At 40.0% G+C, this 15248-nt stretch overlaps 1 protein-coding gene across 1 annotated transcript; it reads right to left on the reverse strand.

Moving 5' to 3' along the window:
- Window positions 1-4431: 4431 nt before the first annotated feature.
- On the reverse strand, window positions 4432-13475 carry LOC121958075 (voltage-dependent calcium channel gamma-6 subunit-like). The gene is made up of 6 exons (XM_042506935.1): window positions 13013-13475; window positions 12324-12434; window positions 11389-11497; window positions 7843-7917; window positions 5452-5589; window positions 4432-5228 (listed from the first exon to the last, which is right to left on the reverse strand). Exons 1-6 carry the CDS (start codon window positions 13214-13216, stop codon window positions 5008-5010), a joined length of 858 nt encoding a protein of 285 aa, XP_042362869.1. The 5' UTR covers window positions 13217-13475; the 3' UTR covers window positions 4432-5007.
- Between the last annotated feature and the right edge of the window lie 1773 nt (window positions 13476-15248).

Consider the following 15248-nt stretch of genomic DNA (forward strand, 5'->3'; position numbering starts at 1 on the left):
CCGCCTCTCCTCGTCTCTGCCCTGGTAAACCTAACAGCTTTCTGTCTCCGACCATGAGTTTTGCCCTTCCTGGTTCTCATCTGCCTGTGGCTGTGCGGTGTTCTACTGCTTCAGCGCCGTTGAGAGAGATCGCCATTCTTCCGGCCGTCTTCAGAGCCTCCGGCCAAGCGAAACCATCTCCTCCGTGTGAGTGCTGCTGGTGTTTATTGTTCTGATGGTACATCAATTCTCCACCTGTCCTCGTTGATCCCACTGCCTGCTCCTTCTGGATTCGTCTGCTCCGCTTCCTGACTGCCAGATGCCAACTCTGCTTCCCCCTTGACCACGAGCCCTGCTTGCCCCTCTCTGGAGTCCCCGCTTTTCCTACAGGCTCCCTGCTGTAAGAGTTTCTGCGGCTTACCTGATAAATTCACCTCCCAGTCCGCTCCACGTTCACAATTTCCCCACTCAAACTCTGAACTATCACCTGTGAACGTAAGCTCACCAGTCTCTTGATGAACTCTGCTCCACCCCAGAACTGAAAACTGTCCCTGCTTACCTGCAACCTGATTATACTCACCTTTGCTCCATTCAACCTCCCGAAAGATTAAATAAAGGTCATTACCAACTACTCACCTGCTCTGTTGTGCTGCAATTGGATCCCACCACACCCTGTTACAACTACAGGTTAATAGGGTAATAAAAAAATAACTAATTATTACTAACTTTCCTTGATGATTACTTATATAAAGACAGTTATCTATTTATTTATCGATTTATTTTGTTTTAGCAAATGAAGCATTGTGTAAATAAATATTAGCTTGTTTGCACACATTTGCAAAAAAGAGATCTGAATTGAAATAACCACATAGGTGAGTATTTTGGATGTTTCGTTTCCACTTGTCCTAAATAAGATGTGTTATGCAAGCAAAATATAGCCCAAAATCTCAAAATTGACCTGTGCAAGAAACAACTGTTTTCACCTGTGTCTCCCCAAACAGTGGGTGTAGTGTGTGAGTTGAGCTTTATATTTAGTTTTGTTTTTAATCCCAGAGTGGCACAGGCCTGGTACCAGAGGAGTGTGTGTTCAAATTGGTTTTGTTTACTTGTTTTATTTTGCCTGTGAGGATTTCTTACAAAGAAAACAGAACAGAAACAGAACAAATAAACTGGTGCTTGCCAAAACCCCACCAGCACAGTGCCAGTTTGAGCCAGTTGACTATCATTTCCACTCAGTTACTTTACACAGATGCATGTTTTTATGTATTAGATGGGCCTTAATTTAATCTTCGGGTTTCTTTGTTTCAACAATGCTGTGGTTAATATGGGGTTAGATTTAAGCACAAGAACCACTGGGTTATAGTTCAGAAAAGTTCATGTTTTCGGCATGTTTGTTGGCGCAGTCGCTACTAAAAATGTTGCTTTTACTCTTGGTCAAAATAAACAAATTTTCATAGCTCTATTCTGGCTAGAAACACAGCAATGACTCTACATAAACAACTGCTTTTTGTGTCACAATCTTCACCAGAAACAACGTGAAACAAGTGATCCTGAATCCAAGTTGCACTGGGCGCAAATGTTAGGTATCGGTGGTTTGCAGAAACGTGCAGTGCCGATTCTTCTGGCAACTGGGATGTTTACATGGCTTGTTGTGGCTCCATCTAAATGGAAATTCACTGTACTGTCTTTGCCAAAATGTACATGTTGTAAAATAATAAAATGTTTACCACAGTGTCTCCACTCTCTTATTAGCTGATAAAGACCCAATGTCACACCTGCCACCTCATATGCACTCACCTGCACTCTATTTAATTGAGCCTCCTGCCTTTTGCTGCTATAAAAAGCTGCACAACAGCCATTCTGTTACGTGGGCTGAAAGAGGACTCAGTCATGTGTTTAAAGGCTTTAGTGATCTGTGCACCAAAGACTTCATGAGTTTAAATAGGAGCATTTGTCAAAACTGCCATTGGACCTTTTAAAAGACACACTTGAAGTGATTTGTGGACATTTCAGGAATAAAAAGTATGAAAACTATTAGAAATCATAACTAATTATTGAGAGCATATGTATTTTATTATTCTAACTTAATCATAAGTAAAAGTTTGTTTTACATTTAAAGTATTGACATTCAAGCAGAAGCCCAACAAGGAAATATCAAGTATGTAGCTAGTTAGCACAGTCATATTATCACAAGGTGTAAAGTTGGGTTCATAAAAACAGCAATCGAGGAGGTAGCGACAGTAAGCTGAGAACGTGTCTAGAGTGCAGAATAAGAGAAATGAAACCTGAGAGCAGATAACATTAAATATTCATGTCATGTTTAATAATAAAATGAAGTCATTCATACTCAATCGATCCAGATCAGAAAAGGTTGCAGCGATGGTTCACCTTCCATTCAGGCACAGAGAAGCACTTTGTTCTGACATCAGTCATCCAAGAAAAACACTGGAGGTAAAAACATGGCAGCGTCTCACACTTTTAGCTGATTTAGCACTATGTACCTTCCGCTACAACATAAATCTCTACAATGTTGTCTCACTGTCTCTGCTTGCCAAACAATTTTGAGTGTAGCACCTAAATAAAATATTACATATGTATTCCTCCTACAGTTTATGTTGTGCCAACTATACATGAGAAATCTGACAATGATAAAAAGACAAGTTGTGTTCATCACAGTGACCACACAAAGATAATACATATAAAGCACAAAATAGATGAAAGCAATGCATGAAGTGTGCCAATACAAAATTAGAGCCCTGTCACATGACTATGCAGGTAATCTTTTTCTAATTATTGTCTCTCAGCAGTAAACAAGTAACAACAACAACAAAACAACAGCCAACAAAGACAGTGATAAAGCAGCTCCACAGACGAGACAAACATGTTTCACAAATAACTGAGAAAAAAAAGTTTCTTTAAAGAGGTTCTCAGACTGGAGTTCAGTAAGCTGTTCTGTTCATTCAATGTAGTTTTAATTAAGGTTTAAGGTTAATTAGCTGTGGTTCTCAATACATTTTTCAAATCATTAGTTGAGCAGCAAACCACAATTTGCTATTTAAGGATATAGTGGAATAATGGTGTCCGGAGCAGAGAATGAAGTCGTGTTAATAATAACGTGATCTGAGCTTCTCTGTGGTTTGTTGCATGTACATGTTTGTGCATTGCCCTTACTTTGTGTTGTGCTCATATTGCAGCCTGCTCTAATTCTGAAGTTGTCAAATACAGCCGCTTTGACAGTGCTTTTGGCATAAGATTCCAACACCCAAAGCCACCTTTCATGTCCATGTGACACGCGCCTGGATGGCGTAAGGTGAGAACATGGCCAGACAGAGCTGGTCATGGTATTATTATATGTAGTATAATATAATATAGTATAATACGAGGATAGATGGTGTCATAAACTCGGACAGCACCTGCCACGTGTGCATGATACACAGCAGGATGGTGTCAGGTTGAGACGTTGCCAGTAACCATGTAATATAAGAAACGTAAGGGTGCCTGTAGGGTGGGCAGGTGTGGCAATGGATGGGTCCAACAAACCCCAGACTCATGCAGGAGCCTGGTGTTCGTTTCCTGTCTGAATGTGATTTTTTTTTTTCCCACACACAGACGCAGAAGGATGCCCAAAGCATAATATGTAGAAGTCCACTGCAAAGCAACAACATGTGACAACATGGGATGATAATGTGTTATATATGGCGGTTACTGCAGATATTGGGTTGGGGTTGTTGAGAGGAGTAGTCTACCCTCTGGTACCCCTGATTAACACTGTTAGCTCTGTCAGCAATATTGCAGTTGTTTATGTTTATGGTGTTAGCACTGTTAGCTGCTAACCGCCGGGTCAGCCACCTCCATGATTAAAACTCATGAGCTCTGAATTTTGCATAGAAACCTATAAATATGGTGGGATAAATCAAGTAGCCGGCATTTTAATATTCGGCATTTTGCTTCATGGTACTATTCAGGCAAATGAGCATCATTCAAACTGTTTATTTCAACTAGTTCTCTCTCTCTGCTACACAATTTAAAACAGTATTTTGTTCATTTTTGTTAAACAAAAACATATCAAAGGAGTGAAAAACCTACAGGTAGTAGTTAAAAAATATTGCATTATGCAAAGGACTTACTAATTTATTGAATGAACAGTAAATTGGCTCCAAACCCTGCAGGATGATTAGTAAGACAATACAGGGCTGTTTCCCAACCTCAGCTGAGCATTAAGAGAGCTATATTTAATAAAGGGATAAAAAAGGGATATTTTGCACTAAGATGTCTCCTTGTTAAACAAGATAAACTCAATATTATGTCAAATCACAACCCAGTTGTTGGAAGAGAGTGGTGCCACAGTACATTTCAACAAACTACGGATCCTTTACATTTGTGTAACACTAGGACAAGACGCCTACCAGACCTACCAGACAAATCAGCTGTTTTTTGGCAAGTCATGCACATCCTCCAGCGGCATTTAAGCCATGACTGTTTTTTTAATGACCGTTCACTATGTTTCAACTGGGAATAACACTCACAACAAAAAGATTTTACCAAATCATGATCTTTTTCAAACCATAACCAAATGCTTTTTGTGCCAAGACCTAACTATAAGTTATCCACAGTGTTGGTATAACACAAAGTTTTGCATATCTGCAACAAAATAATGCACGTGTAACATAGGCCCTATCTGTGGTTTGCAGAAATGTAAATGTCAAAATCTATTCTGGCAGTAGGGTTGCATATCAGTGGGCACAGGGATCCAGAATGACTCACTGGGAAGTAATGATTACAAAAGGATTAAGAAATTTCATATTAGACAACAATATTATGATATTGCATCACAGAAAGGTTAGTAATCTGTGCATGCCAGTGAATTTCCCATCACTCTCCCATAAACACACTTGTGATTCCTTTAAGTTTGCTGAAAACACTCTCTCTTTGCTAAGACGTTGTCGGGAAACAGCCGCGCTGCTCTGCACCTTCCCTCCGCCTCCCAAACAGAAAGGGCAGATAAAGTGCAACAACACCTCCAGGCCACTAGCTGCTGTTGTCCTTTTGAGGGAGACACCTCTGCCAGGGGCTGTAGGGGAGCGCCAGCAGCAGGAAGAGGACACCACCAATGATGAGGACAGCCCCTGCACAGCCGATGCACGACACCGACCAGGACAGCTCGTGGTGGAGTGGAACCGTGTGGTCGCTGGCCAGGAAGGCCAGCACGGACTGGTGGAAAACCAGCAGAGAGAGAAGCACCAGGACACCTGTGGGGAAGACAGTGGGCATTCCCACATCCGTTTTGAAACAGGGAGTACTTTTCATGATGCTTACTTGGCTCACTTCCCTCACTTGGGAGTGTCCTAATCATTTTACGTCAAATGAGACCACAATGATCCGCCTCTGGAAACCTCTACTCTACTTTAATCAGGAAATATCTCACGCATTAAAATCACAAAGTTTGCCCACCGTGTCATTGCTTCTACTGACCTGACAGAATAAAGCAGACGGACGCTGGCTTGAGGAAGAACAGGATCTCTTTACTGAGAGACATGGTGATGCATATGGCCCCCATCACCATCAGGAACAAGCTGAACAGAGCCAACATGGCTGCTGCTATATTCAGATCTGCACCAAGAAGGAGGAAAGTGCTGTCATATCATAAACACTAAAGGAATCTAGAAAATGAAACTCCTGTGGTTTCTAGAACTTGACTGGTGTGGTAACTCAGGCTTTTAAGTACTTTGTGCATGATATGTTTTCATGTTTATAAGGGACAGATCATCATTTCATAGGTGTTACAGAAAACAATTATGTAGAGAAACAACCAAACAAGACTTGGAAAAAGTGGCTAAAATTGTAGAATAGTACTGTAAGATAATTTTAAATATGTAATTGTGATAATTATAAATACAGTTTTTTTCCTAGATTCTTTTTTCTTTTTCCCCCCTAGGCATTTTCCCAAAGTTCTAGAAATAATAATATACTAAATTGACTAATTTCTTGCAAATTTGTGGACTATTTCTCATTAAATCATCCATTATCTTTTTTCTCATGTGTTTTCAAGAAATCTCATCAATTTGCTCAGGCTTCAATGGTTTGGATACTTGTGAAAGGCTATACAATAAAAGTGATGTTGATCCAGGTTTCAAAGGGTTAATTGCATTTTTACCTCCATCCACCATGCCCCCATACTTGCCCTCCTTCTCCTGTTTACCTGACTGCCCCACCCATCTGCTCCCTCTTCCTACATCAGCCCTGCAGGTCCTGATCATCCCTGCAGACCTGCACCTTGTTTCCTCGTCAGCCTCAGTTCATTTACCGGCCATGATCCACTGCTGTGTGATTTTTGCTCCTGAGCCTCTGTGACTTTCCCACTTCACCTGGCCCTGTACGTGCTTCCTTATCTGTACCTGCCAGCAGCAGCCGTAACACAACCTGACCACCTACAATAAATCACTGAGCTGATCCTGTCTGCCTGCACTATCTGCATTTGGGTCTTATCCCTGTTCCCTGTGTTTACTGCAGCGTGACAAGATATTTTCAGCGTGAAAGTGGCTGAATGCAGCTATGAATCAAAGATACATATAAAAAACTGTGTATCTATGCAGCAAAGGGTATTTTGACTAACAACTGTTAATAGAGGCTGACAAAGGAGCTGGTGCATAAAGAATGGTGGAGGAACTATTCAGATCCTTCACATAAGTAAAAGAACTAATACCACTCTGTGAAGTCCTGCTTTGAAAATGTAACCTGGGTAGAAGTTAGTCTAATTAAGTCATATACTTGAAGTTTTAGAAGTAAAAGTACCCAATGCAGAAAACTGGACATGGCAAAAGTTTCACTGCAAAAAAAATAATAATTAAACTTCTAGTGAAAAAAAATGAAAAAATTATACCCCAAAACTCAAAATGATTAAAAAAGATGGGGGGACAAAAGTTTGTTGTTTTTGTTTTTTTTTTAAAGGGGGGAACAAACCTCAAAACCTCAAAATTATGTAAAAAAAATGTATCTGAAATGTATCTCAAAACAGTTGGCAAATAATTTTCTGCGAATCATCTGATTAATCAATTAATCATTGCAGCTGTATTTGTACTCATTTTTATGCAAAAAAAAATCTTCATTTATAAAGCATTCAGATAAATGTAGTGGAGTAAAAAATATGTATTTCCTTCTTAAATGTAGCTGTGTAAAAGTATGAAGTCCAGTGAACAGAAAATACTTAAGTAAAGTACAAGTACCTGAAATTTGTACTTAAGTACAGTGCTTGTGTACATAACTGCATAAATCTCCCAAATTGTAATGAAATGTATTCAAGGAGTAAGACATTTGCGATCTCAAATTTTAACAAGCAGTTCTAGTCCATATTTTCTGCTCTCGTGTCTGTATTTATCAAATCAGCACACTGAGGCCTATAGCGTGACAATGATGTGACACCAGCAAACAAAGAGATTCAAATGTACGTCTGTCTTTTTTCATTCAGCATATGGCACCGTGTGATCTTAATACATTATGGAGCTGCCAGCGAAATGAGAGGTTAGACGGCAGCTCTGAGACACTTGAACGCAGCGTAGGTGGAATAGATTTCAAACACTCACAAAGCAGACAATGGCCAACCTGAAAGAGTGCAGCGAGGAGGTGAAGGGAGACAGAGTGAAAAAGGAGAGCACAGAGAAAGATGGGGATGGATCGTGGGAGAGATGACAGTCAGGGGAGTGAGGAATAAAGAGAGAGCATCAGATGGAGGGGCAAAGAGGGCGCTGGGAGAGAGGGAGGCAGCGAGAGGGAGAGGAGAAGACAAATAGAAAGGAGGGAGTGGGTGGATAAGGTGGGACAGCAGTTCAGAGAGGCCGGGAGAGCCAAAAGAGGTGCGTGACTCACTCTTCTGCGTTGTCTTCTGAAACAGCACAGCATTTTCCCCCGTGGTGAAAAACTTGAAGTAGGTGCAGTTTGATTCTGCAGAAGGAAGGAGATGGCAACGAGAAAGAGGTACTGTAAATGACAGAAACAATAACGCGGGATCTGCACACAATCTTGACGAACATCTCATTGACTCCCGGGCAGCCACATCTCTCTCAGCCCCTGTCAACAATGTTCCGTTAAACACAATCAGCCGTGAACGACAATGACAAGCTCAAGGTGACAATGGGATGCTTACTGCGCAATTAGCATTCTGCCGTCCTGATGATGTGTTACAGTAATTAGAGTTTCGGCCATCAAATGGAACGTGACACCTCTATCTATTCCCTCGCACATTCGGGCGCACGAGCAAGAGAAACACACACACACATCAGTCTTAATTAGTGTGATCAAAGCCAAGTCCTCAAAGACTTCTGGGTTGTTTTCTTCAACACAACAGCTATCAGCGTGGCAGCACTGAGAGGAGCTGCACTCAATTCCCAGCAGCTAATAAGGGGTCTCTGCTGCCGGCCACTCAGACAGTAATTGGACTTTTTTCTTTGTACAATCAATCATTTATTTGTCACATGAAATCATACGAAGTGCAACTCTAGTTAAACCTTTCCTTCAACTTGTGCATTGAAATTTTGTCCGTTTTTGCCTCCTTATTTTTCTGAATGGCTAACATTACCTACAAGTTTCAACAACAATGTTAAAAAAACATTTTAAGGATGTTTGTCATTTCAAATAATGTCCCTATAAGGTTAAATGCTGACCAAGATGTAACGTTTTAACTGTAGCATTCTTAGGATGTTCTGGTGATGTTGAGAAGTGACAGATCATAGAATGTTCTTTAATAAAACATTCCCACAATGTTACATGAGAACAAAGGAAGAACATTTTCAAAGCAACACTCAGGACATGTTATTGATGACTGAGATTACAGAGAATTTTTTCAATTAAAAAAAAAGAACATTTGACATTTTTTTATGTGTATACAAAATGTTACCCTATACCCTAACATTAGTAAAACATTGCACTGGCTGCGTTGTTGCAGTGTTCTCAGAATGTTTTAGGACCAAAAATTGTCAGCCAGGTAGTAATCCATGGTTTCTGGTTGTGGAAAGATTTAACTGCAGTTAGGTTTAGGTTTCCTCTGTTGTTTTACAAATTAAATCCAACACAGACTCAATGAATTCACTGATGGTATTAGACTGGTTTCCATCAGAGATATTTGCAAAACTTTAGCAACATTTCCAAAATGTCAATGAAACACAATAGCAGGATTACCAAGTTTCTACTGAGTGATGTTATGAGACTTCTCCTCTCGCAGTAACATTCAGAGATTCCATTTCAGTTCTATTGTTTCTTTCTTTCTTTCTTTTAATTTAAAATACGTCATTTTCTTGTAACTTTTTACCAATGTCTTGCAAATTTTTCTGTCATTTCTTGTTGAGGTGTTAAAAGACTGGCGACTGTTCCGCATCAGAGCCAAGCAAACAGTGCGTCAAGAGGGGGTGAAAATTTCTTAAATTCAAACGTTGCACACGGCAAAATGGCCAATCAAGCTGTAGCAGCAGCAAGTTTCTGAACAGCTCTGAAATGCTCAAGCGATGCCAATAATTGCATCATAGTTCATAATCACCTTGTTTGCAAATTGAATATAGTAACATCAGGACAGAAAAAGTCAATTAAAGTATCGTCAGCAAACTAAGAGAAAAACAATCATGTATGCCATCACATCAGCAAAAACAGCACAGACATTGCTGTTTATTCCCTTGCATTCTTCTCATCATCATCATCATTCTAGATGTTAAAAAGTCAAGGGAAACACCGCAACCCCGTTAACCACTGAGCCAGTAACCCAGTGAAATGTTCCCTCTTGTTTTTGATGAAAATCAAACAGATATCCTGTCTGAAACTGAAAACAAACACACACACAGCTCTCGGTGGACATTTCTCTGTCTCTGCTTTGCTTTTTATGTGAGTCATTCTTCAAAGGGAAGCTCATTCAGGTGAGTCATGGAAAAGGGGAGCAATACTGCAAACAGCTTTAATAATCCTTTTCCTCACTCAGCTAACAAAAGTCCAAAGTTAGATATCCGAATGACATTTTCAACCCACAGACCTTCGTTGTTTCCATTAACTGTTCTTGTAATAAAACAGACGAGGCAACAGAAGAAAATCTCGACAGTACGTTTCTGCAAACCACTGATGTTACATTTGTATATTTGATGTGTATCACATCAACATTTCTGAAGTAATTTGGTTCTGAATGTGTGTATATGAGCTGATATGGTCATCGGGAGGTGGTGACACCTAGGCGGGTCACCTGCCAAGCTGCAGACCAGAATCCTGCAACAGCGGGTGACTCACAAAATGGTGATATGCAGGTGTTATTTGTCCTAATTTTATGTTTTAAAAACCGAAATAAATAAATAAAAAACATGCAGGTTGGATTGCAGGTGTTGAATGATAAATATATTAAAATAAAATGTGAATAATAATAATTTAATTTAATGTTTTAATCCTCTTACTGCTGACTGTGTGTGTCTGCGCCAGCTGGAATACAAGAGTCGCTTTTATTAGGTGCGTTACTAAAAGGCACATTAACTGTGGAGATGTGCTGCTTAGTACTGTGAGATGATGCACAAAATATTCATTTGAATTCTATTTCCTGAATTATATTTGTTTTGAAATACATAATCTTAGTTTGCAACATGTTCTTATCCCAAGTTGTCACATTGCTGCTTTGAAGTGGACTTCTGGGTCTACATCTTATGCCTTTATTATCCTTCTGCTGATGTTTCAGGAAGCTGCTACCGATGCTGGTATTTGAACATCTTATTATAGGACTTGCAGTTTCAAGTTGGGTCACAGATCTCATGTCAGCAGGTCAAACAAAAAACAAACAAATAAATAAATTAATAAAAAAATGAGAAATTTGATTTAATGTTAAATTAATTAAAGGCAAAAACAGGTAGCTCTTTGGCAATTTGTTCCTCAAAGTTCCTCTTTGCCAGGCTTGTTTCTGACTTTTGAAACAATGTGAAATAAAACTGAGATAAATGCATGTCGAGCCAAACCTTGACAACTCTGACTACATGACTACAAAATTAAAATCATTTGTTCAGACTAACAAATGAGGAAACAGGTATCGTTGAGGACTTCCGAAATCCAAATGAAGCATCCCTTCACTTGACCCAAAAGCAATTTTGCACTTGCTCTTTTGCTCAGCTTTGTAACAATGACTCAGGCAGTTAGTCAGCGCATTCATCCAGTCAGCCATCAAACAGTGAGCCAAGCATCATTTGTCTAGCCAGAGAATCAGGTAGACCTCTCATTCATGCTAACTCGCTCCCTCAAACTGAGCTGTCCAACAAGCTTGAGGGTTTGACAAACGTTCAGTTTGCCAGCTGGTCTGTCAATTATGGTCCTAAAACTCCCTCCCTCACACAGACCAGTCCGCCATCATAAAAGTTACACAGCCAGCCACCCAACCAACCGGTCGGTAAATAAGTGAGTCACCTCCGTTTAGTTCAGCAGGTCCGCAGCTCTCTCTCTCTGGGTCGATATCAGCCACCCACAAGGTCTTGGTGCAGCCCTTCCACAGGCCGTAGTGAGCTGCCAGACATGTCTGCAAAGCCAACATCAGAGAGGTTTTTTTCGAGGCAAGGTCAGCGGTAATATTCTTTTTCCATCCACCACAGTGTTTAGCTTTAGACACCAAAACAGTGATTCATGTCTAACAGGAAATTGCTGGTTGTGGTTTTCAGACCTCAGTTGCAATAAGAAAATATTGCTATTGTATGTTTCTCCAAACCATTTATAGGTTACATTTGTACGTGTCTCACATATTATATCAACACTTCTGAAGTGGCATTGTTCTGATTACATGTATATGAGCTGACTTTGTCGTCCGGAGGTGAAGAGGGTGATGGCCACTGTTCCAGACCGACAAGCAACAAAACTGGTTCTTTTTAGTGAGTAATTGCTGAAATTTCAGCTGCTTTTCAGCCGTGGTTGTTTTTTAGCAACCCATGGTTCTGTTTCCAGCTGGGGTAAGCCATGAAATGTGGTCGTTTTATAGCAGGTCATTGCTGCATTCCCAGCCAGGTTAGTGCTGTGAAAAGTTATTGTTTTGTTTTTGGTCTTCCGAAGTTGCCACATATTGTTGCTTTCAGTGGATTAATGTGTCTACATATTACACTCTAGGTTTTCCTCTTTGTCTGCTGCAGGATGCTGCTACCAGTGCCAGGATGTCAACAAAAGCACATGGTGGGATTACACAACAGAAACACATTGTTATGTTTGGGCAACAAACGCATATGCCTCATATTTTGTGTTCTGCTGAAAACATCTCTAGACAGGATCATAACATCTGGGATATCCAGTGAAACAAGCAGCTTATGAATTAATTTATGCATTAAAAATCCTGTTGATTTGCCCTGTAAATATTTCACCTGGTTGTTATAGAAACTCTTAGGAGGTGCCAGCTCCACCCAGAATTCTGTCCCCACCCCCAGGACTGTCAGGACTACGCCCACGATGGCCACGAAGAATGCCAACTTGATCTGGTGACAGAGCAAAAAGCAAAAGTGAACTTATAATAAATAAAATCACAAATTAGTTAGAAGGAAAATCCACGCATAGCTTAAGATTGCTATTTCGGTGGACAACTCAGAACTGCACTTTTTCCTGTGTGGCTCTCACTGGTTCCCTCACTTGGCACTCAGTCATCAAAACTTTGAGCACCCTGTTTTTAAGTATTCGGGGTGGGAATTACACTCCTCTGAACAACTTGTATATACGTGGAAAAATGTCAAAGTGATGAAACTGAAGAGCCTGAAATCTCCGCTGGCTAAGTCATCTTTGAGCAATTATCCTCCACCTGCAGATTACTGTCATGGTTCTTATGGTTACATAACATTTTATTTCCTTAATGTCAATGAACTGCATTTGATCTTTAGCAAATACTTATTTTCTAACATTAGAAGTCATTCATCTGCTCTTGTGGAGTGTTTCCTGCGCCGTGGAGAGCCTGATTTCTGCTGAAAAGGCAGCTGTATGACTGATTAGTTCCTTAAGCTGCAGAGCACTTTCACACAGCCTGAAGGAGAACACACATTCACACAATATGACACCCAGTCACCTTCCCTTCCTGTGCCTCGCTCATGGCGTGTCCCGTTGATGTCGTCCTGCGGCGCTTGTTCCCCCCAAATGTACTTCGTCCAGTCATGAGGCCGGTCAGAGCTGCAGCACCCTGAGGTGCTGCTCCCGGAGCAGCCACTGCTCCTGGGCCGCCCGGACCCACCGTGCGGCCTTCCTCATCCGTCACAAAAAAGGTAGACCACATGTTATGGCAAAAGGTAAACAACTAAGAGCCAAGATTTCAGTTTTGCCCTTTACAGAAATGATACAATTTTAGCAGTAGAAAAATTAAAGATGGGAGCAAAAACAGAGGAAAACTGTTGTGTATTCTCAGTTTGTGCCCATGAAGAAAACAGAAAAATCACCTGAGACAGTGTTAAAGTAAAGTAATGTCCTAAATGTATCTAAAAGAGAGAAACTGAAGCACAGGGAGAGAGAGGTAGAAAGATAAACTGAAAAAAAAACGACCAAGAGCTAACAGCAAAAAAGTAGCAAAAGTAGAAGAAAAAGTCTCCTCGGAAACAAAACTAAAAACATAAGTCTCTGAAAACTTTATCAGACAAAGGCAGGAATCAGCCTTCTCTCGAGAAAAAGCCTCAGAACAAATGGCGGCTTGGATGACAGATTCAAAACCGATAAATGAATCATCATGAACAAAGAAAAACAGCAAAAATATGTGTGGAAAAGTGAAGCCACTGAGAGTCTTTAGAGGTAGAGGTGGATAAAGTGATGCTTCCTAGAAATAGGAGAAAAAAAAAGAGAACAGAAACTATGTAAGGCATTTATAGACATAATCACCTCAAACAGAGGTTCGGATTTTCTGCACAAACTTCACAGTTTACAGAGATCAGAAAAATACAGACGGAGGAGTGATGCCGGCGGTGACATTGCGGCACATTTCATGGTATAAAAATAAACCAAGACACAGAACATGAACGCTGGTAAACTGAGTGCATGCAGGAGTGTTAGCACTGTGATTTCATCACTGCAAGGCCAAGTCAATCAGATTTTTTTTGTTTTAGAATTTTATAGAGATAAAGCAAGAAATTAAACTTTCTGTGTATACCAACATGGTTCTCATGTCCATACTTCCATAGGTTTACATGCAATCACTTTGGACCCTTAATGATGAAAATTTCTTCACTTCTTTGGGAGTTTCTGTCTGAAGTTTGTTGTGCAAACCATTACAAACCATCTCGACAGAAAAAACAAACAAAAAATTCTAGATCATGGATGCCAAAATCACAGAGAACACAGGTTCAGAAGGTGTGAGAACGACAACAAAAGCAAAAACCAAACAGAGCCAAACAAAGATTCTGTTTTCTGTGACTGGAAAGCCAAAACAAAATAAACAAAAATCTCAAATGCTGCTTATATTCAGTTTTTTCTTCAAGTCTTTCATCTTTACTGACATTTGGCTCTAACATGCTTTTTTTTGCATATGGATGTGTGATCTGGATGATGAGGAACACATTTTTAATCTTCATGAACTGGCTAATCTGCGTCCCTACATTTTAATATTAGATATCAGCTTGTTGTAAAGTGGAACAGTTTGAATCTAAATTTTAAAACAGTTCACCTCTCATTCCCAAAGACTTCTGCCACTAAAATAGCACAGATAACAAACAGAGCCTGGTAGCGAGCTGAGGCAACAAAATCCTAATCGAAAAGTTGTTACCAAATACGTTTTTTTTTTGTTTTGTTTTTTTTTTAGCACATTGACGGCCATTTAACAAGAAAAATATCAACATATGACAGCATTTATCTTGTGTTTCTAAAGTTAAAGAATTTTAGCTGATACATTATGAATTGTTAATATGTCATATTTCTTGAAGGAAGTGTAGTGTAATGTTTTCCACCAAGAGCAGGATGGGAAATACCCTCGAAAAGAATCTCAAAGTTTTGGAAATAGTGACATGTTAGATCCCCAGTCTTTGCAAAATCTTATAGTGTGAGACTAAAAGCGTCTGTGCAGTCGTAGAAGTTTAGTGCAGCTACACTCTGCGACATGGATCTTAATAAACTTGGGTACAACATCAAGTTTAATATATGCAGACTGCAATGACATCACCTACTCAATCACAGACTACAACGTCCATGAACGTATAAACAAACATGCGTCATCCTTCTATGCCATACTACTACTGTAGTAAGAGAAAATGTAAACAAACAAATCAACCCCTCACTTTTTGGCATATACATGTGTCAAAAAAGTCTGAAGACGAGGAAGAGGCGAA

This window comes from Plectropomus leopardus, chromosome 18, assembly GCF_008729295.1.
Source record: "Plectropomus leopardus isolate mb chromosome 18, YSFRI_Pleo_2.0, whole genome shotgun sequence".
NCBI classification, from domain to species: Eukaryota; Metazoa; Chordata; class Actinopteri; order Perciformes; family Serranidae; genus Plectropomus; species Plectropomus leopardus.